Raw genomic sequence first — 27,227 nt, forward strand, 5'->3', positions numbered from 1 at the left:
ATTCCCATTCATAACAGTCTGTTCATCCTTGGACTGAATAGATGGCTGACATGAGCTTCAAAAAAAAGAGAAAAAGACTGTGCTGATACACACCAGCAGCTCACACACCAGCAATCGTAGCTCTAACTCCACACACATCACACATATTAATGCATAAATCATTACCTCTAAAGGGGTGGCGTGATTCTGATTAACATGCAAATCAACATTTTTTCCACTCAGAGAAGCATGTTCTGTGATTTCATACATACATTTAATGTGCACCTTGTATCCTGTGTGCATTACCAGGAAATGACTTCACACGCTTAGATTAGGGGCTTTATTCATTTAATTTATTAAGATGCTACATAGTCCAACCAGGTTGGGTTGTTTTTATACACCAGAGAGACTACTTGAACTAGGAATATTAATCATCTTCTCAGATAGACTTATTTATTTATTTATATACATACAAAACAGTTTGCCGACTGCTTACATTGATCACGGTGATGGTCAGAGACTCCAGGACAGGTCAGTGTAGTGTGTTTTACAACAGGGCCTGGATCAATTAGTATTCACATGTAATTGTTTGTTTAATCCTGCTTGGAGTACAACACTGGTGCATCAGAGCAGGACAGTCATAAATTATTCATCACATAACAGTATATTCTGGTACTTTGAAATATGTTTTTCCATGTAAAATGTTCTGATACTCCAACCAGGACTCAGTGAACAAGAATTTTCTGCAAGTACTACATGACCCAGGTCTGATAACCCAATTTGGGACTGTAGCTCAGGTCTGCTCTGCCCTCCCTCTAAGCAGCAAGTCATCCTCAACCCAACAACTTTACAGAGAAACAGTAGAAACACAAGCTTGTATATTTTAATCTCTTAACCCAACAGTCACACCCATCATCCTCCACTCCTCTAAACATGAAAAGACGGTAGATTTTGTAATTATTCTTAACAAAGGGTAATGCAGTCCTGCATCTTAGGCTGATACAGGGGGATAAAAATAAGAACTGCTCTTTTTCCTTCAAATATTGTAGAGTGACACTCTTCATTGCTTTTTTACCCTCTCATGCAAATTTTGAGATGAAACAATTTGAGAGTATGTTTTTGTTTATTTTTAACCAAAAAAATAACCACCAGCTCTGGAACAGTACAATGTCATAATGTGGTCCCCTCAAGGATATAAGCTTGGCTGTATGATTTTTTTTTTTCTTTTTTACTCCCTCTCACTTGAGAAAAAGAAAAGTATGCTGCAGGAAGATCAAAGGAGAGACACACTTAATCTTAGTGCATTAAAAATGAACACGACTTCAAATGCAGTGAGGATATAACATTAAAAAGCAACGGATAAATGCTGAACGAACACCCAAAAACTGAACACAGGCCTGCAGTGGAGTGAGAAAAAAACTGCAGAAAATGGCCAGCAGCAGAGAGCTGGAGCAGGCAGCTTGAAACACTCAGCTGATCTCTGACATACATTTGCCTCAAACAAAACAGAACGTCAACAAATGTATGGCTCAGTAGGAAAATATGAGAAAACAAGAAAAAAAGAGCTGGAAAAGACCAAGGTCCCTTTGTGAGGACACTGAAATGGGACCTTGGTTTTGTTGATGTTGTAAGGGAAACACATAACTAGTCGCCTTTACATGCACCTCCTGTCCATTTCTCACTATATGTATGCATGCTTTCTGTGTGTGTGTGTGTGTGTGTGTGTGTGTGTGTGTGTATATATATATATATATATTATATATACTCTTCCATCTTGGCCTGAGAATAACTTGCCCAAATAGGTCACAAGGCAAGCCTTTCATCTAATCATCATCTAATCCTACAAATCTGGAGCTCATGTCTGGTAGCTGCAATATTCTTAAATGCTTTAACCCTAACAACAAAGAAAACCCAACAAAATCATAAAAATGAAACAAGAGAGAAAGAAAATCTGAAAATGTAGTTGTGCAAACCTACAGCCAAATGACATATTATTATCACCATTAAAAAAGCAGTTTAAATTAGATTCAAAAGTCCAGATGCAACACTCAAGTGTGTGAACGCATGCAATCAAACATCCCCCCTCTGACAACCGGGGGGTGTGGTGAGCACTGAGTGACAGGTGATGGGAATAAGGTAAATAAAAAACAACACGAGGAAAGAAAATACCTATGGTATAGTGTTTCATACATGATCAATGTTGTTCTACAATCAAAGACGAGCTGATTTTACAAAGCCTCTGATCGCAGGAGTCAGTTTGATAGCCCTGTGTGTGTAACCCCGACTGTGTGGATCATCTCTCTGGTAAATCCCTTCCTTAAAGGGGGTTTAGCTGGAAGGAACACCTGGATATACTGTACAGTGGGGGGATTACGTATACATATACATAGGCTCTGGCCTCCGTCATTTAGAAAAAGAAACAACAATACACTAAAATGACATTCACACAATTGCAAACTGACTCAGTCGCACCAAGACTACCTCGCCGGTGTAAGAAAATTGGTCTGGATCACTAGCATTAAATCATGTTTCCATTACCCCCCTGCCCCGACAGAACCAGTCATCTGTATACATGAAACTTTGGGAAAGAGCGCCAGAATGATTATGTGATGATTACGTAGAGGCAAGACCTGTAACAGTAGGTTTGTTCATAAGATGATGAATCGTTTTTTTCTTCTTTGTTTTCTCATACATTACCTTTTGAAATTTTTCTTTTTTTTACATAAATGAGACTGAATCAAAACTAGTACGACCCCCCACCCAGCGGATATGGCATTTCTGATCCAAAATCCCAAATCCCGTGTTTGTTTTTCATCCCCCTAAAGGAAAGCATGCTGCGGCCGAACCGAACTGCGCTGCTGTCTACAAGACCAACTTGCCCACGATGACGCCCACCACAAAGAAGAGCACGATGAGGGCAATCGTGCGGGCGCTCAACCCCTCCTCTTTCTTCATGCCCATTGAGGAGTGCTGAGATGACATCACGTTGCTCTTCCTCATCCGCAGACCATCATCCTCCTGAAACGGGAGAGAAAAAAGAAGGTGGTGTCAAGGAGTTAAGATAAATAATTGAGAAGCAGAGTGGGGGTTTCTGGCTTCACCTGGTCAAGTACACAGTGAAGCAAAAACATTTTGAAGAGGTCAAAACTCCAGAAATACTTATAGTATAGTTTAAAGAACAATGCTTATAGCACATAGAATAAGGGAGCTTTCACAACCCAAAGTTTAGTGCGTTTCAATTGAACTCTGGTGCGGTTAAATCCTTGTTACGGTTGGTTTGGCCGCTTGTGAACGATCCGATCATACTCTGGTGTGGACTAAAACAACTGGTCTGAGAACGCTTAGGAGAGGGGGTCTTGTTTCTAAAAAAAAACCCTAGTGCAGTTCAATTACACTGTGAACATAATCTGATCCAATTACAGGAAATTAACCAAAATGCAGCAAACCAGGAAGTGCCTTAAGCTGCATTCTACCGAAAATTCTAGCAGGGGGTGCTAAGTTTGGCTGCAAAAAAATCTGTCCATTCATTTCACCAAACTTCTCACTTGATTTATTACCTCAGAAATTTTTTTCAGGACAACACTATGGTCTCAATCGCTAGTAAAAAATCTTCAAGACAATTTGATGTCAATAGTTCTAATAATGGCCCCATTTAGAAGAAAATAGAAGATAAAGAATCGCATGATTTGGGGCGTGGCTACCTTTGATTGACAGGTCACTAACAAGGTGAGCCGTCATCAGGAGAGAAGCAGAGCAATGCGTATCCATGGCAACGTGTCAATAAAGTTATATATAACGTTATATAGATAGAAAAGAGGACGTTTACCGATTTGGTCTCATAACTTTGACCCTTTCACACTGTATTTTCACTTAATGACAGTTTATTTGAACGTTTTGTTCAGTAAATGTCTTGTTCAGTGTTTGGTTGGACTAACAGACACTTCAAGGAGTCGCTGTTCATTTTTCTGAGGTAAGTTACATACATTTTGTTTTTGTTTTTTGCTAGCCAAAATGAACATTCCAGTTAATGCTCCAGTTAATGCTAACATGAATTAGCAGCGGCTTCTCTCAGTCGGGTTGCCGGTGTAGAGGCTGTAGTCAGTGATCAGATCCCTCGCGCTTCCCCACAGTCCAGATAAGGTCTGCTCCACGTATCGGGAACAAGATGGCGACACAAGATGGCGACAAGTGTAACACTGAACTCGATGCTTCCAACGGGCTTCAAAACCAATGGGTGACGTCACAGTGACTACGTCCATTATTTATATACAGTCTATGTGCTGAAGTCTGAGGTTTGATTGACATCTGGGCCAAAGAACACATGCTGTACAGGAGAGGCTGAATAAAGTCCACAAAAATGATGTTTATAAAATCATTTGAGATCAATAGGAGGAGAAAGAACTTGTGTGCAGAGTCAAGGTAAAGAAAATTTCGACAGAAATATTTCATGGAGCGTTCGGCTCCATGTTGCTTTGTTTATTTCTGTGTTTATATTTTCCACTGCCAACTTTCCACCCAATAGGAAATAATACAGCGAGTATATTTCCAGCCCTCCGCCTTCGTACACGCCCCTACACAAATCTTGGTCCACTTACATTTATGCACTGTGAAAGCAAACCAGACTAAGTACAAAACAGCCAAAAGTTTCAATTATACTCTGATTCAGAGTAACCAAACAGACCTGGGTTGTGAAAGCACCCTAACACATTTTATCCTGAGAAAGTTTATTAAATATGAATTAAATAATTACCGGTAAGTAAGTAATAAAGTCTATTTCATTACTGCCTCTATACCTATAAAAAGTAGGAAATGTGACTTTGCTCTTCACTGAAATGTCCCAGAGGCTGATATTGTGTAAATGTATGATTGGTTGTTTAATATTTTTCTAAATTTTTTAATCAATTTTTGTTTTATGCCTACCCCGTTTAAATGGAGTTTATGTGTTTCAAAATGCCTGGGATGAAGGCCAGAAACCTAAAACGCGTTGGTCTTAAAGATGTTACAAGTTTCGCTGAGGTTTTGACCTCTTCGAGAAAAATAACTGAGAAATGACGAAAGAAAGGAAGCGCTTGAGAAGATGAAGAAGGATGGTGGTCGTGGTGGAGTGAAATAAAAAAATGTGAATAAAGAAGTGGAGAAGAGAAAAAAAAATATGACATGACTGTCAGCTTGTCAATCAGTCAATAAGATAAGACAGTATTTATTTACAAGCTGAAAGAAATAGGATCTGCTTAAATCTTCATCTGACCCAATCCTCCGAGGACCGCAGAAGGCGCCAGGCTTTAACACACTTCATTTCCCAGCAGCGGGTGGGGGGGCTCTCTGTTAGTTTAATCTCAGCCGCAGGAGCAGCCAACAGTCGTTCTGCCTCTGGCAAGAACTTAAAGGGGAGGAGGTGGTGGTGCTGAAGGGGAGGACAACTTTCTCTTAGCCGTCTGTGGTGTGTGAGTGTGTGTGTGACTCATTTCCAACCAAACCTTAACAAAACCCAATTTTAAACCTTCCTGCAGTGATGGTTTTGATTGATGGCGAACTCATTGATTTGCAAAACTGCCTTACGAGCTTCGAGCGCTGAGGTCTGCCACTGATTATGGATTTCAGCAGATGCACTTAATGCAAACCTCAATCTTGAGTTACTGTCTCTATTCAAAGTAATACAGCGAAGGGTGGAGGGACACCGCAACGTCATTTGGAACCACCACTTTGTGTGAATCAAATCTTCCCTTAATTTGCTTATCTTGATTGTGAACATCAATCACTACAAAGAAAACAACAAAATGGGACCCTGGATGTTCCGTGATGTCATCTGTTAATTCTGGTGATTGAGATGAAAGAGGAGTTTTCTTTGCTCAATCAGTGGAATAACACTTTTAAATCTGAAGAGAGATTGGTTGTTTGAACTATACTGTGCGTGAATAGATTCAACATACAGAGCATATTAGAGGTGAAACGAGCTGACTTCATAGGTTTCCTTCCTGCAGTTAATCCAACCAGCAAGTAGGAAAGTGGAGCAAAAAAAAAGGAAAAAGTTTGTAAAAAAGTTTGTTTTGATCGGCTGGACTTGTATCATCAATAGTTTCCCAACTCTGCTTACAATGTCCTGCAAACAAGGTCTGTATCTGTGAGATTGAAGCCCTTTTCAGACTGCCGTTTCAAGCCGAGATATTTACACATCTGTGACATTTAGCCTTCAGTCTGAACGTCCCAGTGGCATAATGAGGGGACCAAGAGGTCCCCCGCTCTGTACCGCCTTCGGAGGTAGTAACAGAGGCGTTAAATTGGCGTGACTGCTCGAGACAGGATCAATGTGAAGCTACGGAGCCAGCAAGATGGAAAATACGTGACGTACGTTATTTGGACGACCAAAACTTTGGTAATAAGAAAGGAAGTGGACCATATCATCAGAAACACGGTTCTCACTTGAGTCCGACAGTAATCCAATCATATTAAGCGAAATGAAGAATACCTTGTTGGAGTATGTTTAATCTCTACAGGGAGAAACAGCTCTCTCGCTATCATTGTTTTGAATGCACTCGCCGCTGTTGTCGCTTATTGTACACATAGCGTCGCTGCTCTGTAACTACCGTCTCCTCCCAATTTGTTCCACAATGCTGAAGTGTAATGTAAATAGACGCCAATTTTACATCCTACATCAGTATGAATGTCCTAAGGCGAAATGACGGCAGTGCTTGTTAAGGAACTATAGTGGCACTTTTGTAGAAATGCAGTCTGAAAAGGGCTCGGGGCTACAGTGATACCTGTGTCTCTACTGTCTTGGAAAAGCAAAGTGGAAAGTGAGTAAAGTGAACCGACTGTGCTCCAACGATTTGTCTCACTCACCCTGATCTGTTTGTTTTCTTCCCGTAGCCTCTGAGCCTCCATCTGCAGCCTCTTACACTCCTCCATGATCTTCTTTACCTCCCCGTCATCCAGGGTGGAGCTCATTGACTTTGGAGGCAGCGTGGAGGAGTCTGACTTCAGCAAGCTGGACGACATCATCTTGTTGGACTCGATGTCATGCTGTAAGTGGGTTAACGGGGCGACAAGTTATAATGTAATAAGTTGTCTGTTTACTGCTACAATGTTTCCATGGCGATTCTGACCAATGACTTGGCTTTATGTTTATATTTGGAGACTTTTGCAGGCTTTCATATACAGTATAGGGACACAGAGCCTCCTCTAAAAGCTGCCTATCTTTGCGTTTGTGGGAGAGTTCACCCAGGGGTGCCTTTCATAAGTGGATCAAGCTGGTTTCTATCAGCATTATCTCTGTCTAACGGACTCCGTGGTGCACAGTGCTGACTGGGGGCTTTGTGTATGTATCGCACAGCTAGAAATGAATTGAAAACAACCACCATGGGTGCTTTTCCCTCCTCAGGTTCATGAAACCGGTAGACTCGGCTCATGTCCTGACCAGATAATGTCTTTGCAGCTGTGTGGGGTCTGAGAAGAATCACAACAATAACAGACTGCATGTGAGAATGAACAAAATGGCTCTCTGAAGGACTGTTGATGCCCGAGAGTGTGGGGCAATGGGGGTGGAGGAGAGTGGGAAAAGATGGAGGGATGAAGAATGCTTAAAATCTAGAAAGAGCTAGGGGTGTCACAATCGAAAAACCAATGGAAAAAGCATTTAATTTCTATTATCGAAATCACAATCAGGATCGGCTAAATAAAAAATCTGACCATTAGACCTTTTTCAGATACATTTCAGAAAAAAATGGTCATATAAAATGCAAATGACAGTTTTCTGGATGTAAAACTGATGACTGGTTGATCTTTACGAATCAAGACTCAATAGTTTATCAATGGTATAAGTGCTGAAAAATTCTCAATTCACAAGATAACAGGTGGATCTTAGGAAACTGAATAACCACATAGATATACTGAATGCATATATTTAAAAGAGGAGACATACACAGACACATATAAACTAGTCTTATTCTTAATAGTTAACTTATTTTGAATTGTCTATTGTAGCATTGGGTGTACAAAAGTAATAAGATAAAAAAAGGATTGCAAAGTACTGTAAAATATAATGGATATTTGTGTGACTGTACCGAAGCCTCAACATATGGTCAGATTTTTTTACCTAGCTGACTTTTACTTTTATTGCAATAAGACCTTCATGAGATACATTTCAGAAAAATATTAGAGAGTCATGTAAATGTAAATGAAAGTTTTCTGGTTATAATATATAACCAATTATGATAATCTATTGATCTTTACAAATCAAGACTCAGTAGTCTACCAATGGCATAAGTGCTTAAAAAAAATTAAATCGAAAACCAGACATTAAAATCAAAATTGTAATTAAATCGTGGATTTAGAGAATCGTGACACCCGTAGAAACAGCATATACAAGTAAAAAAAAAAAAAAAAGACATGAGAAAGAGAGAAGGAAAGAGAAAGAAGTTGAGATAGTTTTAACACTGCACTACAGAAGAGGAGCGATGAAGGCTGAGATTGATGGAACTGGAAAGAGATGAAAGAGAAGGCACATACAGCAGAACAATAAGATGTGGCATGCTGACAAACAACAGTAAATATCATCGCCCCATAAATAATGCAACCCCTCCTTGAGACAGCTATTAACAAGCAAACTAATGTTGCACTGTGCAGAAAGAAGACATCACTTTGTTTGGTGAAAACAAGCAGAGTATGACAAATAATGACTGACATACCAATAATTAAAAGTATATTGTGTTGCTGCTGCTGAGGCCAATTAGTGGGATTTTTAAAAAGAATATTAGCAAGAAGCTATGTGTTACATCTTTCCATGTAGTGTGTTTGATATCCAATCTGTAATGACAACCAAAACCGACACAGTGAGGAGAGAAGTTCAGTAACATTGTGTGCTTACCGTTTTTTCGTTCTCCACCGGCATGTCAAAAACACACCTCAGCTTTGAGTCCATCAATTCATCAGGCTTAGCCTCCTTCCACTGGAGAGACAGAGATCCAAAAATAAAGAAAAAGAGGGTAGAAACATGTTTTCTTTATTATTTAAGCAAGAAAAAGGGAGCATTTATAACAGCCTGGTGATCAAAGCTCTTCAGAGGAGAACAGCAAGCTCAGATTAACCCTCCTGCTGTCTCCTTTATTTATTCTGGTTGTGTTGAGTCCTTTGACATGTTAAACATATCCCTACATAATGCCTGGTTTTAGGAATCAGCATTGATTTAGAAATGCAACAAATGGGTTTTCTGCTCTGTCTAGCTCCAATAAATACATATTGCATTTATTATTCAATAACCAATGTACCCTTTTTCTCTCTAAGAGCACTCAGACAAAAATATGTCTAAATGAATTCCTCTTTTTTGTGTTCTGCCAACATTTATTTAACATTTATTTTTAAGATTTATAAAAATAATTTGAGTTTTTAGATGTGCAGAAAGTCTACATACCAAACCAGAATCACACACTTCAATCTCTCCAATATTAAAGTTGAAGATGCTTTAACAGAGTCAAACAGTTTACATGTCTTTGACAGTGTATTCATATTAAACTAGTTTTTCTGTGGAATTTGATATTAGAATTTTACTTTTCAGATATAATCAAAAGTGGGGAAAGCTTTACAGGACATAGATTGAACCTGTCGGAATATTAAGGTGCCTATGAGATTTTTTCACAGGATAAATATAAGTTTCCTGTGTAAGCAGCCCACTGTTTTGGGAAAAACTACTTAAAAGACTTCACTTCCTAAAGTTGGCAACCATTGAAATATAATAGTTTGCAGTAGGTTGCAAAGTGCTGCAAAACACTTTTGAAGCTGCCATCTTTGACTATATATCTGTGAGTAAAATTTTCTCTTTGCAAATCCTCATTCAGGATGTTTTTAGTCAACTTGCATTTTTAACACTTTCATCAAAAGCTGGACTGTTATCAAGGAGAAACGTATAGAAATGTATCACCAGAATGACTGCAGTGTGACTCTTTTGTGCTCTTCTTCAAAAATCTGCTCTAAATTCTTACCTCTATGCTTGAACAATAACACATTTCTTTTGCAACTTTTGCTCAGGTTGATTAAATGTGTGTGTGTGTGTGTGTGTGTGTGTGTGTGTGTGTGTGTGTGTGTTTTTATGACCGTGAGTCACAGTACCAAACCAAATTCTCAACCACACTTGCAGGCATGTTAATGATGATTTACTGTATGTATTTATGTATGTTGGCCAAAGATGACTTTGAGACCACACACACAGTCACGTATAGATTGTGTTCATTGTGTTTTTATTGCTGCGTGTCAGCACTAGGACACAGCCTCTTATCCAGGCTGAGCGTTTGCCTTTTTCCTCACAGTAAAATTCCGTTGAGTTGTTCACATTGTCTGTGCATGAGTGACTGTTAAATCTGTGTGCAAAGCATTTATATTTGAAAGAATTAGCAAACACTGGAGCAGCTACAAACATATGATGCGAACAGCAAAAAATGATTTTAAGAAGAAGATGCACTCACCACTCCCTCCATGTCAGTCATGTCAGGTGGTGCTAGCATCGACTGGACCATGAACTTATGCTTACTCTTCTCATTAGGGTCGTATTCGAAGGGTTGTAACATAACTGAAAAAGAAATACAATTTGTGGTCAGCAAAGGAACTTGAATATTTCATAATTTGAGTATATTTTCTATTTGAATTTGTGAAACATGAACAGGAAATTCAAACCACATGACCTCAAACAGGTGATTTTCAAAATAAAATATTATAAAGCTTTAAGTTCAGCAAACTCTAAATGTCAACATTAGATATTTATTGTTTTACAAGGTTAAAAATATTGGTAAATACCTTTTACAAACCTAGTATCCCTGGGAAAATTTAAAGCAACTCAAACAGTCCATTTAACTTAGAATTGCACGTGTTTTACCTGAGTTGGATTCAGTACCTTCTTGTATGTATAATGTGTATATTGCCCATTTTTCTTTTCTGCCGTTTTTATTATATGTTGCCATGTATTGTCATCGTCAATTTAATCTGTAACTGGCAACCAATCTTGGCTAGGTCTCCCTCGAAAAGGGGAGATTTCAATCTCAAGGGACTTCCTGATAAAATAGAAACTCAATACATTTAAAAAAAAAAAGTGAACCCAAGTGCCGACAGCGTGAACAGGAAGTCATTATAGTCATTGGGACTCCCACAGTTTTATTTCCCTTATCTTAAAGTTCATAGTCACTTCCCATTCTCAGGAGATTCAGACTAATGTATCAAACAAAGTGTCTTGTTAGTATCTTTCACACTGCTGCAGACTGGCAGCAACATAATATGAGTTGTGGGTTAAATCACCAAACTCCAGTGATTAAGCAGATACTTTTCTTTGTCAGCAACTTTCCACTTCTCTCCCTTTCTCAACTCTGTGTCCACTTCACAGATTAAAGAGGAATTAGTGAGTATCAAATACTCATGTGTTTGTAAAACACTAAACCAGGTCCTCCGAGTCTTCAAGGCTCTGGGTTTGCCCCTGCTGCTCGGAAAAAGCGGTGGAGATGATTTATTTCTAAGTTTTTTGTTACCATGACGGCGAAACACTGACGGATCTACAAATGCCCCAGGGGGTAATCTTTCTAACAGCTTCCAACCCTGTCTTTTTCTTTCTTAACATTACATATTGCGCTAACAGAAAGCAGGTGTTGGGTTGGAATACGGCTTTAACCCATCACCACATCAGTCCTCTCAGTCAGTGGTGTGTTATTTGATGTCATTCCAATGACAGAGAAGGTATTTTAAAGCTCCAACGATGATTTAAAATGATCACTTTCTTATGTCAGTGTTCAAGTTAAGGGTGGAAGTGCAGATGGGACGAAAATGTCTATTGATGGGTGATTTTTTTCTCCTTTGACTTTTTAAATGAGGGTGTAATTGAAAGGCATATTTTGACATGAGTACCAACTGTGTCTACCAGGCCTGCACGATACTTTGGCTTTCACAAGAAACAAATGACCTCCTAATTTCAAAGCCGATGTAGCTATCAGGATGGTTTTCATATATGGCACATGCCAATTCTCCCTAGAGTGGAAAACCTCAGAGATGTAGTGCACCATTACAGCAATCAGTGAAGTTCAATATCGCAAACCAGAAACAGACGGCACGAACAGATTGAGAACGTCCTGTTTCAGTCAAACCCAATTTGCATGGCCATCTACTTCAGGTCCAAGGGGACAATACTAGAGAATCGAGGCAGGAAGGCATGTAAGTTCTTTGAGCAACAGTGAATAACATGAAAAAGGTCCTGAGCCAAAGCCAGAGATGGAAAAAAGGCACAGCTACAGGAGGGAAAAAAAGTGATTTCAATCATCTTTGATCAACAGCCTTTGAACATACCTTTGTAAAAAAAGCTACTTCTGCTAATGGTGTGATTTAGTATTCTTGCTTCACGCTGGGCAATCATTTATAAAACTCACAGAGGCTAATTGTTTTTAACACGGTCAAGCAGGATGGTAATCGGCTGCATGCTTGTTGATGATGAATGGAACCATTAGAGTGGTGAGGGAGGGAGGTAAGAAAACTTTCCTTTCCTGTCACTAATTAATTGTGTCCCGTGAGAAAAGATGCTCTCAACATAATAATAACCACTAAGTATTAACCTTGAGGTGCTTACAGAGGTCCACTCACGGTCCCTAATCCTCCATAACGACCACAGATATGATATACAGATAATTAACAATCACAAATATGATATATAATTATTACAGGGTCTGCACTCTGATTCTCTATTGTAGAGCTGCAACTAAAGACCATTTTTCATGATCAAATTATTAGAAAACTACAATGGCACTCTAGAGGGTTAACCTCCGCCAAGGCCAATGGTGCACTGACATATTCCTCTGCTGGTCCCATTTCACATTGTGGAAAAACAATGTGGATGCTACAAAGAAGATGTGTTGCATTTTATTGCTCAGAGCCTTTAAACAACACTCTGATAGCTGTTTTCAGTATTTGCGTGAAAACAAAGAGCAAGGAAAGGTGTCAATAAATGGCTTGTTTGATAAAATGTCAGAAGATAGTCAGAATGTGTCGAACCGTTTTGACCAAAGGTAAAAAACCCGAACATATTCCATTTGCAATAATGCAAAAACAGAGTAAACCAGCCAAGTATCACATTGAAGGAACTGTAACCACAGGTTTTGGCATTTCTGGTCAATCAACGAAATGACGAATTGACCTTTGGGTGTGATAACATTTATGGCCATACAAAATCATGATGTCCTGATTTGATAATGTCCTAAATGCATGAAAAATAACATGAGAATGTGCCTCCCATTTACATCTCCAAACTTTTATGCCACTCTGATTATAGAGTATAGCAAAAAAACAATGCTGAAAATATTGCAAAAATAGAGAAACTGATGTAAAGAAAACAAAAGCTAAATGTCCCAATGACCAAAACACTGCAGACATAAACTTCAGAACCAGATACAAGGCAAGATCACTTTGAACATTACGTCATGATGCGACACATAATACTATATGGCTCATTGTTACACCCTGATCTATAAAAATAACCTTTTCACACTGATTCAGAGAAGGCTTACTTGTTAAAAGAGAGCCCCCTGTCTACTTTTTTTCCAATATAACTCGACACAAAAAACCTGGTCAGAGATCAGCAAACCTACCGAGACAACATAGCGTGGGAATGAGGAAGAGAGTGGAGTCAACCAGCATTGTTGAGATACAGGCCTGGAGGGAAAACTCACCAGGATGTAAGAACTACCTCTCATAAAACGTATTCATATTCAGGCTTCTCAGAGTAGCAGGATCTCACACTTCTGATTGTGCTCTCCAGGGTCCATCTAATTCAATATAATTCAAAAGGGTAAAAAAATACAGACTATACACCAGCAAACCTATTTCTGGGTGGGAAATAACTCAGGAGTCAACAGCATTTAATCCACCACACTTTTTTTGAATCAGCTATCACTTGGAGGTTAAGTTCTGTCAAGTTTTGTCTGAACTGGAGCCCGGCAAGTGGGCAACAGAACCAGGTTCAGCAGCCTCTACAAACATCTTGGTAAAGGCCACGTTGATGGAGATAAACTAAGTGGAAAAACAGAGTATGAGGGGAAGCTGCTGGACGAGAGTTAATCCCACACTGGCTTTTAAAAAAAATGCTGTCGACAGACGCCAAACTAGTCTTGTCTTTGTTGGACTAACATTAGTTAGTAACGCCATGTAATTAGCTGACATAGCATGTATTGTGTTGGTGTACTTACTTGATGTTGGGCTGTGTTAGTTAAGCTGTTGACTAGTTTTTGATCATAAGTAATGTAGTCGTAACTAATAGTCGTGTACAGCTGTTCATATTTACGAAAACGGTGTAAAAGTAAATTGCACCCTGAAGCATTAATTTGCAAAGAAAATATAAACTCTACATAATGTTGTTTTAAGGTGAAATTAATATTTTAATATTAGTGGCAATCTGCTTGCTCTTGTTGTTTCGTATTGTGCTTTGCTTTATAGAACATAGAATTTGTAAAAAATAAAATGAACAAAAATGAAATGGTCAATTTAAGGATGAATTGATTAATTGACAAAATAGTCGATACATTAATCGCAAAATAGTTGTTAATGGCAGCCGTGGGTATGTAATCTTTCTTTCAGCCTCTCTTGTAATGATAATAAATCATGAGCATGTCAGACAAACTTCTGACATATGCCCAAAAGGAGCTCAATATTTGTGGACACAGGGATTTTTTAAACATTCACGCCACATATTTTTCCACTGGATGCTGCTACATAACACCAATCAACCTCAGCAACATTCTTGTGGTCATGGCTACGTTGAACATATACAGTTACAGCTGGGTTGAGCTTCAAAAGCAGAGTGTGTATCCTCAGCTGAGCCAGCAAATGACACATCACAGGGTTTGTAGGTATCCTGTGGCAGACTATTCCCTTTCGTCTCGATCTGAAGTGGACTGCCATGTAGCTTTGTTAAAAACTACAGGCCAGAAATATGAGACAACCTGGACAAGTTACAGATCCTATGCAATCTTAGTTGGAGAGCAAAAATACTTTTGCCTGTATACTGTACCTCAATAATCACAGTGTGATGTTTTTTGCTTGAATATCTTTTTTCTTAGTAATGTTGACAACCAAGCAATGTTTGTCTCACTCAGCAAGAACAGGCTTGTGTGTTAAGAGTTTTTAGCAATTAACTGTAAAGTAGCTTTCAAGACCAGGAAGAACAAGCACTTAAGGTGCCCTGTGGAGTTCCCTTGTAAACAAACAAAATGTGTGTTTACATTCAGTATTACACAAAACACTTTATGCATCCTTGAGGTCTAACAAACAAGTTTAATACATTTCCTTCTGCATGACACAGTTTCAAAACCAAATGTGGCTGCAGTCCATTTAACTGGAGTGCAGTTGGCATACAAGATGTCATGTATGACATTGAATCTCTATCAGCTTATAATCAAACAGTAGTGGAGATAAACTTTAGTTTTTATCTTGACAGCTTTTAAGTGCTTTAAGAAAGTACAGCAGTAGCATGTGGTCCATTATGGATTGAATTCTTTTTTTGTTGTTGTATTGTGTGCTTACACATTCCAGTTGGAAAGAAGGTGCAATAATTAATTAAAAAGCAGTGCATAAAGTCTTTTTCTGTGTGCCTACTTTTCTCCACCTGATAGCCGAATTTGAGTAATATTTGGATTTTGCTGGTTTGACATGACAAATCTAATAACAGGACCTGGGACACAAAGTTTTACGCCCAAGAAATGTTGCTGCATATGGTATTTTGTTTACATGCTGCACAGGAGTGCCACTTTGCATGCTGAATTGAAATGTAGTGGAATCTCAGCCCAACTGGGTTTGGAGCACACCCAGTCATAAAGGTGCATTTGTCCCGCCCGATTAGGTGCAGCAAATCTAAAAGCAGAGTCAGGGGTGGAGGCCCTTTAAAGTATCTGGGTTTTAAACAAAGCAACTTATTGTGTGTTCATTTTAAAAGCTTACAATGCCTGCAAGATAATAACCCACAACCGCTTGTTACCCTGTTGAGTACACAGATTTCTGAGTTCTCTCTGAAGACTGACTGGACAGGAAGAGGTTACAGACCATGCCTCTAAATGTGACTACATTCTCATAAAGCATTTTCCTGTTGGGACTCAAACCTGTGACCTTTCTCAGTCTAAGAAGGGTGAAAAATGAAGGCAACTGACAGAGAGGACAGTGTTGATTTGTCGCCCACTGCTGACTGCAGGCCCCAGTGACACAGTTTGCAGTTGTTGACACCAGATAGGGGACGTTGTAAAATGAGTCTGTGGCTGTAAATGGCAGAGGTGGCACAGTGTGGAAACACTAGACTGTACCTGTCTCCCTCAGAGTACATGACTGGGAATGACGCCTACCAGGTGGGGCTGGGGCAAGGGGACGGGGACAGGGAAATACTGGAGTGTGTGTTTTTATAAAAAAGAACAAACAGATAATAGTTTGCCTTTATTCTCACAGGTGGTTGATTTTTAAACTTTTTTTAGGTTTGCAATATTTATAAGGTCTCACAAGTCTTGGCTCGAGCAACAAGGGCTAAAAATATGTCATTTTAAATGTCCATAAAATGTCAACACATACCTGTAACACATTAACAGAAAGGCTTGCTTCAAGTTGCTTACTTTGCTTGACCGAGAGTTTAAAAAAACAATGGGTTTGCGGAAAAAAACACAATCCACATATTTGACAGGCTGTAACCAGCAAATGTTTAGTATTTAATAAAATACTTAAAAGATAAAGTATCAAAAGTTCCAGATATTTTTGTGTAATCAACTAATTATTTCAACCACAGTGGTAGCTGCAGGTTACAGTAGCATGTAAGTTAATGATAACTTAAATTGCCCCTGTTCAGCCCAACTTCTTCAATCATTACCCGAGACGTTGATTGAGGTGCCCGCATCGATGATTCCACTGTTTGGCCGCACACAGTACCGGCGCGGCGCCGTCGTCTTAACCTTGAAACACACATTCCTGTCTGTAGGGTTGGAGAGCTTGAGATTTGTGGTGACCACGTCTGAGAATGGACCTGTGGAGAAAGGGAGATACGGTGGGCACGAGTTTAGGAAAACATCTTTAGGTTGTTTTTTTAAATTAATAATTACACAATGGCCTCCAGAGACTGAGATTATAATTTCAACAGAGGTCAAAAAGCAAAAGATTCATCTAAGACTGTTAAAGCAACTGAACAAGTCACATTCAATGGCAAAAAAAAAATCATAAAATAATTGATTTATTCTGGACAGAGATCCATTAAAATTTTGATGTTTGATGCCCAAATATACAAATAGTTATGACCTCACACACCACACACATTAATTTTAATACTATCCATCACTTAAATTGTTTGAATGCCAAATGGCTGGAGGAAATGAGACATGTAAAGAATAAAACTGCCACTGGCCTACAAACAAGTGAGTCGAACAGTCACAAAGTGCTTTGGCATAATCAAAGCAAATGAGAGTCTTTTAGTCAACTGATCAAAATAAATAAAAATGCAAATCCATCATCCGCTGCTGCAGAAAAAGCCCCAGTCTGACTTAAATACAAACAAACAACCAAGCTCGGGCAGACACAGCTCTTTATATAAAAAGAAAATGTATTAAACATTATGTCTTATTGCCGACATATCGAGGAAGAAAGTAGAGTGCCTGCAAGTTCATTTGATTCAGTAGAGTGTGGAAATTGTAATTATTATTTTGTGATATATGGTACCAATACAGAACCAGCAGAAGTAACAGGCTTGTCTGAGGTTTTTCAAAATAGATGAGATACTGAAATACCAGTGGATAAGGCCTATTAAAAATATGTGACATGTATGTTAACACATCTGAATGTGGTTTATCAAAGCCCGATTGGATGTGACTGTAATTATAACAAAATCAATTTACTGTCCACAATTCTTCTGCTTCTACTGCATATTTTCTTTATTTGACCTGACATTTTAGATAAACAGGGTTTTACCGCCAATTGAACTGATGCAGGCCTTTAATAAGTTTGACTGGAAGTTGTCCTCAAGATAAATAACTCCAGTCTGTTTCTCACATTAAAACGCAAAATATTGCATCTCAGTAATCCACCCTGGTGAGAACTGGATTATAGTAAATATTTCAAGTATGTGAACTAAACCATCTGCTTTTTCGTTTTCATTTAACTTTGCTCTCTAGATTGATGTTGACTGCTAATGTTTAGTGCGTCCTCTTGATTCACAAAAACAATTCTACTATCAACTTACCAAAAACATTCAAAGAGTAAACTTTGTGTACAAATCTATAAATTACAGGCTTTTCCTACTGCAATACCATGATCAGAATTGCTTCAACTAATTACAGCTATCATTGTTGATGCAGGCCACATACTATCTCTGAGGCTTTCACAGGGCCGGATGCATTAAGCTTCACAGATTTGTCAATAATGCAGAATACAAAAGCCACAGCAAAAAAAAAACAGTGTGCCAAATCTAAAAGGTGAGCGAAGGTTAAGTGAGTTAACCATCAAGACTGCAGCCCTGGATTGTCAGTGCTGTTTTACAGGGCAGGTCAAGTCACTAACTGTGATGGTAATAACTGTATAATTGTATCAACTACTTGCATTTTAACTGTCAGGTAAATTGGCTGATTTAATTTTGTTTAATTCGTTCTCAAACCTGGGAAGATCTTTAACTTGACACATTTTCCTCTGGTCTTAATCTCTTTAAAACGCCTGGGTGAATAGCAGCTACTTCCAATTATTGTCTAATAATTTTTATTGGTGATGATGGTCAAGGTAATGCTCAACATTGAGTAATGTCTGAGGGTTAAGCAGTAAAGAGAAATGAGGACATGAAGGAGGGGAAAAGTAGTTGAGACATGGGAATAACATCAAGTTCACATAGCTGTGTGAAATCACTCCGTTTGGCCTTGTGGTTCTTAACTATAATACACTACTCCTCAAACTAAGAAATGGTAAGACAAATAGGAAATTCATACTTGTTAGTAATTTACTGTCTGGGGCCCGTTTTTGACGTCGTCAATAATTTGATATCAGTAAGATTAAACCCAAAATGGCTGATATCTACCTGCGAGGAGTGTGGAGATTTATGCCTGTGCTCAAACAGAAAATGCAACAGAAAAAGCATGCAACTGTACATTTTGATCCCATGACGATTACAAATCATCTGTGAAATGGATGTTCGAGAATCGTGAGAAAATACCGGACTCAGGCTGGGAGCAAACAACAACCTGTGGGTCTGAAAAGTGAAGCCAATGCAGAAAAGGCTTAAACCTGCATTCTTTCTAATGACTAGCAGGTGGCCATTGGTTGCAAAAGGAAGTCTGACTGAATAGACGTCCATGAGAAAATGATACTACTCTTTATTCAATTTACTACCTCAGTAAACATTTTCCTAATGACTTCATGCTCTCAAGCTCGGGTTTAAGTCTTCTCCAGTACAAAATCATATTCATTTTGTAAATTATGGTTAAAATGCCAAACTCAAGACATCAAAATGGGAGTCCACAAATCAATGGATGATATCATGGTTCTATGGGTGAGGAGCAGGAATACAGGTAGTTAATGAGTTAGCTAGTTTGCTTGGAGAGATTATGTAAGCAGTCTAACCATCCTGTCACCATCTGCTAAATATCTAAATAGTCTACATTATTTGAGTTAATTATTTCTATGTGTCCATATAGTGACAGTGAATATGTCCAATAAGGTGTCTTGAGGAAGGATAACTGTCCCAGTGGAGGGAAGTCATTTTTTAAAAATATTATAGGTAATACCCCTCCTATTTTATGTCATATTACTTTGCAACAACATACTCTTAATATCGTCAGCTCACAAACTTATGATATTACAGCATCAGTGATGTCAGAGCAAATAAATAAATAAACACATAAATAAATTAGTCACTGTGGCTGGAAATCAAATCTTCCCCCAAAGAAAACAATTTAATGAAAAAAGACAAATATTGGCCATGAGGCCAGCTGTATCTGTTATAAATTAATCATATAATAAATTAATGTTTCATTTTCAAAAACAGGGGGATTCGGATTAGTCTAAAAATGAAAGTGAAATGCCATTTCTTTTCACTTCAACCTTTAGTCTGATGTCGTGTTAATGTTAGCAATTTTCTGTTTGGGAGGAAGTGTTGTTTTTTTCTAACTAATCAGCAGTAACTGATGTCTGTGTTTTCCGGCAATGTTTTCATTTCTCTGTTGCTGCTTTTCTGGCTTTGGCACGGAAAGATGGCATCCTGGAGTCTTAATCAAAGATCTGATTTGCTTGGTTGTTTAAACAACCATCAATGAGCACAACACCAGACCTATTTGAACTGATGAAAAAAAAAACAAGATATGGGCAGAGATTCAGAGGTTCAGAAGGAACAGATAAATTCAAAAGTAGAGTTATAGCACTCACATTCAATACCCAGCACAAGAGCAAACGATCTCCACTTTGGTGCAAGGTTTTATTTTCATTTTAGTGGTAATGACATTAACAGAAAAGTCAAATCTGTTGGATATGTGAGCTCTTGCATGAACATAGTAAAAAAAAAGCACCAAAACCTAATCTGGCTAATGCATTGACCCTGGAGAGAGCCAAGAGTCTCTTGAGTCTTCTTTGATATTATCAGCACATTACACATATTGGAGGGGGCGCAAATTCCAACAAATCTCATTCTATGTAATACCTAAGTGGTCCCTTTCAAAACCACAGTGTTACATGTCTTTAATTTATCCCTGTTTTTTCTGGGAAAAGTTTCTTTATTGACAGGATACTTCAGAAACTGCATAGCGAAATGTATCCAGATAGCTAACTGGCAAACGTTAGTCACTCCTGTGTTGTTCCAGGACCTCTAGTGAGAGCAAAGCTAATTCATAGTCAAGCGAGGGGCCATGACGAATGAATGTATGACTTCCCAAACCTAGCAGACACAGTGCCAATACCACACATTTTACATCAGTCAGACTTACGGAAACTAAGTTTTCATTTTGGAACTTTACAGTATCGTTAAAAAAAACATATAAAACAAATATTATTCATAAATCATTTTATGTCTTTAAAAGATGACCAAAGTTATTTCTGGCCAGTGTTTTTGTCAATGTCCTGCTGCATATTAAGACATGCCAGAATATCAGTAGTAATCTATATTGGTTGATTTGGGTTTTGAGACATTTTTGAGTTGGTGTTTTTGTTTGTGAAAATATTCTTTGGAAAAGCACAACTTCTTAAAAGTGTTGACAGTGAACCCATTTGTTTACCTACTTCTCTTTATCCAAAATGTGTTATTTTATGCTACTATTTCAAGCTCCAAAAGTAAGCCAGGACAGGTTTCTAATCAAGTATATTTTTCAAACAAAATAACAAATTAGGCCACTACAGGAGCTATTATGGTGAGCAAAACCTTTTTGTGGTTTAAAGAGGCACACTCACTGTGCATGAAAACATGGAGCTATTTCAGAATTAGCACATACACCAGATTCAAGATAAAGTTTCAGCTCAGCAAACATCCAGATCAACTGACACTTCCCTTCCCCTTTGAGCAAAGACAGAGAGGAAACTCAGACCCTCACAAGCTTGGCTTGACTTCTGAAGACTTTTAATGAAAGGGACTCACGCCACCGACTACTGTACACCTGATCTACTACTTCCTGAAAGTTTCTCAGGATAGTATCCAACACACGAAAACCACAAACGGCAGTTAAAAAACTACTATGAAGAGCTAATGTTTGAAAGCTGTCATCTTTCAAGGTTAGATTTTATAAATAGCAGATATAAAGTAAGGAGCACTGAGTTTTTTTGTAAAGATTTGTTAATAATACCCCTGACGAAGATTTTCTTTAAAAATAATTAAAAAATGAAACAGTCCAGTCTCAAACATTCAAGTAGTATATAGCTGACAGATGGTCTGAGCCTATAGGCCTAACAAGCTGCTTCAAACAGACCACCACTCTATTTCCTGAAGTTTCACAATGTGTGTGCACATATAACTTAGGGCCTGAGTATTTGCATGTGATTTGTGGAATTGTCTAGAATACAGAGAGCACATAGTTCCTTCTGTCTGGTTAACACTCCTGCATCAACATATTCAAATAAGACACTGTATATGTTTGTATTAAATGCTTGTTTCAAATTGGCTGCCATGTGTCCATTTAATTCCTATGACAGAAAACCTCAAACATACTTTCAGTCAATGGTTTCACCACAGTTGTAAATCAGAGCACAAGGTATATTACATTTTCTACTTCACTGTCAAAAAAATCCCATGAAAGTCCAAAACCAACAACAAATTGATCGTTGAACATTAACATGAACTGCCTGTGTAACCAATGCCTGATGTGGCTTAATATCCTCCAAATATTTAAAATATATAAATTAGCCTTACATTGTGTGGCATGTTCCATTCCTACAATTATTTTGAGTCAATTCTATATCATTCAGGTGCTGTAGATACTCACCAGCACATTTAATTTGTATTATTCAGCAGGTGTAAATACTCCCAAGATCCTCTATATTTGGGACACATATTTTATTTTGGGTTTTTTTATAATTACATTTTTATGTGACAAAAAAAAGGCTTGAAGTGGAGAGCAACAGAGACGGCAGGGAAGTTTAAAAAAAGTATTGAGAGGTGTCTAACTGTGATGGAGAAGAGAAAATAACTGACTCGGTGGAGGAAACTACATCGTGGCATTTCTCGCAGCTGCTTTAACCATTAATTCCTTACATCAAGGCACCTCTTTGTATATTATTGCTAATGCAATTTACAGGCTCATTGTGAGCCTAATGCAATTCAGACACTTCATAACTGTATTTACTATAATGAGTTGACTGTAGAGTGTGCCATTACACTGAAATCATTGTAAAAAGAAAAAGAACCAAGTTAGTAAGGTAACACCTAAGATGCACATTTGAACATCTTATTTTTTGTTACAATAATATGTTCCTCATCACATCATATCATTGTTTTTTTTCTGTTTTATTAAGTAAAAAAAGGAAAGTAAAAAAACCCTAAGGTATTGGGGTTCTGGGGGACCCAATCAAAAGCACCCAATTCCACTTATGCCATTAAAATAGACAGAACTAATCACTTGAAGTCATCTTTACAATAGTGCCGGACTGCTATAATGGCCTATTATAGATATATCCGCATCGGAGTATGTGTTGCCAGATATGAGCTAACATGAAAACTTTTTTCATAGAACATATAATGCAGGGACCACAAAGCTTGGGGCAGTTTAGAAATGGTGTTAGCTATTTTGAAGAAGACATACAGATTTCCTCAGTACATGTGTCTATTTTCATTTTACACAATATGCAAATCAACTGTAGCTTTTCTATTTATGATATATATTTTTCTTCCTAAGATTATATCAAGTACATAACTAATAATCTTTCGACAAGAAAAAAATAAAAAAAATTTCTGTGATGGATGTCTGTTTGTTGTAGTTCAGTCTTGGGGTCCCCATGGACCCCAGTCAGTGGTCCTTATAGGTTGAATAAGTTAGTAGGATCAGGGTTAAACTGACAGTCACATAGAAACACACATAGCTAACGTGTCTATCCATCCGTCTAATCAGTTCTGTTATGAATTGCTAAAGCTCAAACTTACTAAAATGAAACTCAGTAGCTTTTTAGGCAAACAGTGGTATATACTCATAATTATGGATGCTGCTGGCTGTCAGGCATATTTTTTGGCCACCACCACTGGCCACATTGTATTTGGGAGACAAACAGCTAATCTCTCCAAACTTCACTCATGATTAGTGTAAAAGTTTGACTCTGTTTTGAGGCCAACTGTCTTGCAAACAGTTAAAAAAAATGCATTAAACTATTTCGATTATTACACCATAGTACAAGGTGCACTATTTCCATCTGTGGCAGGATCTCTAATCTGTTGAAAACACATACAGTAGTATGTTACCATATGTGTTTATGTAACATTATTTGGGCCTAAAGCAACGTGACATATTGCAGCCAAATGCCGAGCTTCACTAAAATGTCTATTAAGGATTGTGAAGCTCAAACGATAAGGACAGTGGGCATGTTGATGATCCGTAGCTAACACACATTAAGCAGCACAGGTTGTCCAGTTATTTGGTCCTGTGAGCTGTCAAGTTATTAAATGACAGCTGGCTGGCCAACAGAGCGAGACAGCCAATCAGAAAGCGAGCTAATGTTAGCTAGCCCGACCGGCTAAGGATGTTGTAGCTTGTGTGCAATGGGAGTTTATGAATTGAAAAGGCAATTATGTTGTCACATATATTATTTAAAGTCGCTATTTCCCAGTGGACGCGTGTTTCGCGTGTTGCACATGTAAACCGCTTTTAAGGCAGTAGCTGCAGCAGAAATATGTAACAAGGCCTGGCTAGCTTGGTTAGCCATCGGAAGCTAATCCAGCTAGCTCACAGCTAGTCAGTTGACCTGCCGTCCTTTCATTCTTACTCTTTTCCGACGAGGGTGATTTCATAATTAAATGTGAAGTCCAGTTTCTAGTCGGGTTTGTTACCGTGACACTGGGCTGCCCACCCCCCTTGTAGCCCCGCTGGCAGAGGCAGCTCCCCCCCTCCCGTCCGAGCCGGGCCCTCCCCTCTTACCTCGGAATTTCAGTTCGTGCTGAGGCTCCAAGAGCAGAACCTGTTCCGGCCTGGCCATGTCCCAACAGCTGGAGCGGGGTGATCGCACTGCAACCAGTTCCTGTCCGTTACCCCCGTGTTAGGATGTTGTTGAGTGCTGCAGAGTCCACAGAGTTTGTTTTATCAATGAATTGGCTGTGGATATCCTGTCCCCCCGGTCACTAGTGCTACTCGAGCTACTGACGGCTGTTGTGATGCAGCAGGAAGGGAGCGGGAGACAGCCCGGTGACGTCACTGCCTCTGCATAGCCACCCAGCGGGGAGGGTGACAGGGTGGTGATGGGTGATGCTAGGGTGCACCCAGGGATGGTGGGGCCACCCCCTCAACCAGTGTGATAGAAACAACGTGGATAAAACATGGTGGTTTTTATTTCACAACGTCCAGCTCACATCACCCCTCAGGGTTAGGTCATTTACTGAATACAAACTGCATTACATTTTTTTTATAATGACATAATCTATTAGTTTACAACAAAAAAAAAATCTAATCTGAATGCATTTGGAGAATAAAAATAAATTCAATGCAAATAAAATGCATTATGGTTGCATTGTTTTGTTTCTTACAGCTCCTCCCCTCATTTAAATAATTCAAAATATGTACGTCTTGTTTATACACACACACACACACACACACACACACACACACACATATATATGTGTGTGAATATATACGTGTGTGTGTGTATATATATATATATATATATATATATATATATATATACACACACACACACACACACATATATATGTGTGTGAATATATATGTGTGTGTGTGTGTATATATATATATATATATATATATATATATATATATATATATATATATATATATATATATATATATATACACACACACACATGTATATATCTTAGTACTTTGTTATTATGCACCAATAACACAGCATATTCCTTGTATGTGAAAACCTACTTGGCAATAAAAACGACTCTGATTCTGATTATGTTCGAAATAAATTACCATTGAAAAAACAGTGCTTGCACAAACTTTAGGTGTGTGTATTCTACAAACATGTGGGATGCTGTTTCTGTAGTATACATTGTTGTTGCAGTTATTTTTTAATTAAAGGCCACATGGAAAACGTACTCAAAATGTTTATTGTCCTTTTTCCAATATATATAAATAATAAATAAATATTCTATTATTCATGCATCATTTAAAAAAAAAAAAAAATCAAATATTGGTTAAGTTACATTTATAAAAATGGTAACCGTTTAAATACCTGTGTTTCAAAACATAATCACAAATTTTAGCAAGTAATCCTTTATAATGTAACTATAATCTAATTTCATATAATAATAATAATAATAATACATTTTATTTATAAGCGCCTTTCAAAACACCCAAGGTCACTTTACAAAAAAGCATAAAATAATTTAAAAACAGTGGCAACAAAATAAAACATCGAACAGTATTGAGATGGTGAGTGGGTGACTAGGTGGTGTATGCTTGTCTGAACAGATGAGTTTTGAGTCTGGATTTGAAAAGTGGCAAAGAGTCAATGGTGCGGAGGTCAGGAGGGAGATTGTTCCAGAGCCGGGGAGCAGAGCGGCTGAAGGCTCTACTGCCCATGGTGACGAGGCGGGCAGGAGGGACAGAGAGCTGGAGGGTGGAGGAGGAGCGGAGTGAGCGGGCAGGAGTGGAGACGTGGAGGAGGTCCGAGATGTATGGTGGAGCCAGGTTGTGAAGCGCTTTGAAGGTGATGAGGAGTATTTTGAAGTTGATCCGGTGTTTTATTGGAAGCCAGTGGAGTTCTTGCAGGATGGGGGTGATGTGATGAATGGTGGGAGTCCGGGTTATGATGCGTGCGGCAGAGTTCTGGAGGAGCTGCAGTTTCTGGAGGGTTTTGTTGGGGACACCAAAGAGCAGGGAGTTGCAGTAGTCAATCCGGGAGGTGACAAGACTGTGGACGAGGATGGCAGTGGTGTGTGGAGTGAGAGAGGGACGGAGACGAGAGATGTTGCGTAGGTGGAAGTATGCAGACCGGGTTAAGTTATTGATGTGTGAGTGAAAAGAGAGAGTACTGTCGAGGATGACACCCAGACTCTTAACCTGAGGGGAGGGAGGGACGATGGAGTTGTTGATGGAGATGGGGGAGCTGTTAGATTTGGAGAGAGTGGAAGAGGTGCCTACCAGGAGGACTTCAGTTTTAGAGCTGTTAAGTTTGAGGAAGTTGGATGAGAACCAAGAATGAATTTCTTGAAGACAGAGGGTAAGGGAGGTCGGTGGAAGGGATGAGGAGGGTTTGGTAGAGAGGTAGAGCTGGGTGTCATCCGCGTAGCAGTGGAAAAGTATGTTATGTTTGCGGAAAATCTGACCGAGAGGGAGTAAGTAGATAATGAAGAGGAGGGGCCCCAGGACAGATCCCTGGGGCACACCGGCAGGAACAGGGAAAGTGTGGGACTTGTGGGATTTCAGTTGGATGAATTGTGTGCGGCAGGAAAGGTAGGAAGTGAACCAGGCGAGGGGTGTGTGTGTAATGCCTATGGATGAAAGTCTGTCCAGGAGGGTGTTGTGTGAGATGGTGTCAAAAGCGGCTGTGAGATCAAGAAGGATGAGTATGGAGAGTAAACCAGAATCAGAGGCTATGAGAAGGTCATTTGTGATTTTGAGGAGTGCTGTTTCGGTGCTGTGGAG

The 27,227-nt window shown here is 38.8% G+C and overlaps 1 protein-coding gene across 1 annotated transcript; it reads right to left on the minus strand.

Annotated features, from left to right (window-relative positions):
* Window positions 1-310: 310 nt before the first annotated feature.
* Window positions 311-24,764, minus strand: LOC131968586 (vesicle-associated membrane protein-associated protein B/C-like). The gene is made up of 6 exons (XM_059329536.1): window positions 24,537-24,764; window positions 16,835-16,987; window positions 10,434-10,537; window positions 8,843-8,923; window positions 6,820-6,999; window positions 311-2,997 (listed from the first exon to the last, which is right to left on the minus strand). Exons 1-6 carry the CDS (start codon window positions 24,592-24,594, stop codon window positions 2,842-2,844), a joined length of 732 nt encoding a protein of 243 aa, XP_059185519.1. The 5' UTR covers window positions 24,595-24,764; the 3' UTR covers window positions 311-2,841.
* Between the last annotated feature and the right edge of the window lie 2,463 nt (window positions 24,765-27,227).

This window comes from Centropristis striata, chromosome 3 (assembly GCF_030273125.1).
Source record: "Centropristis striata isolate RG_2023a ecotype Rhode Island chromosome 3, C.striata_1.0, whole genome shotgun sequence".
In the NCBI taxonomy this organism is placed as follows: domain Eukaryota; kingdom Metazoa; phylum Chordata; class Actinopteri; order Perciformes; family Serranidae; genus Centropristis; species Centropristis striata.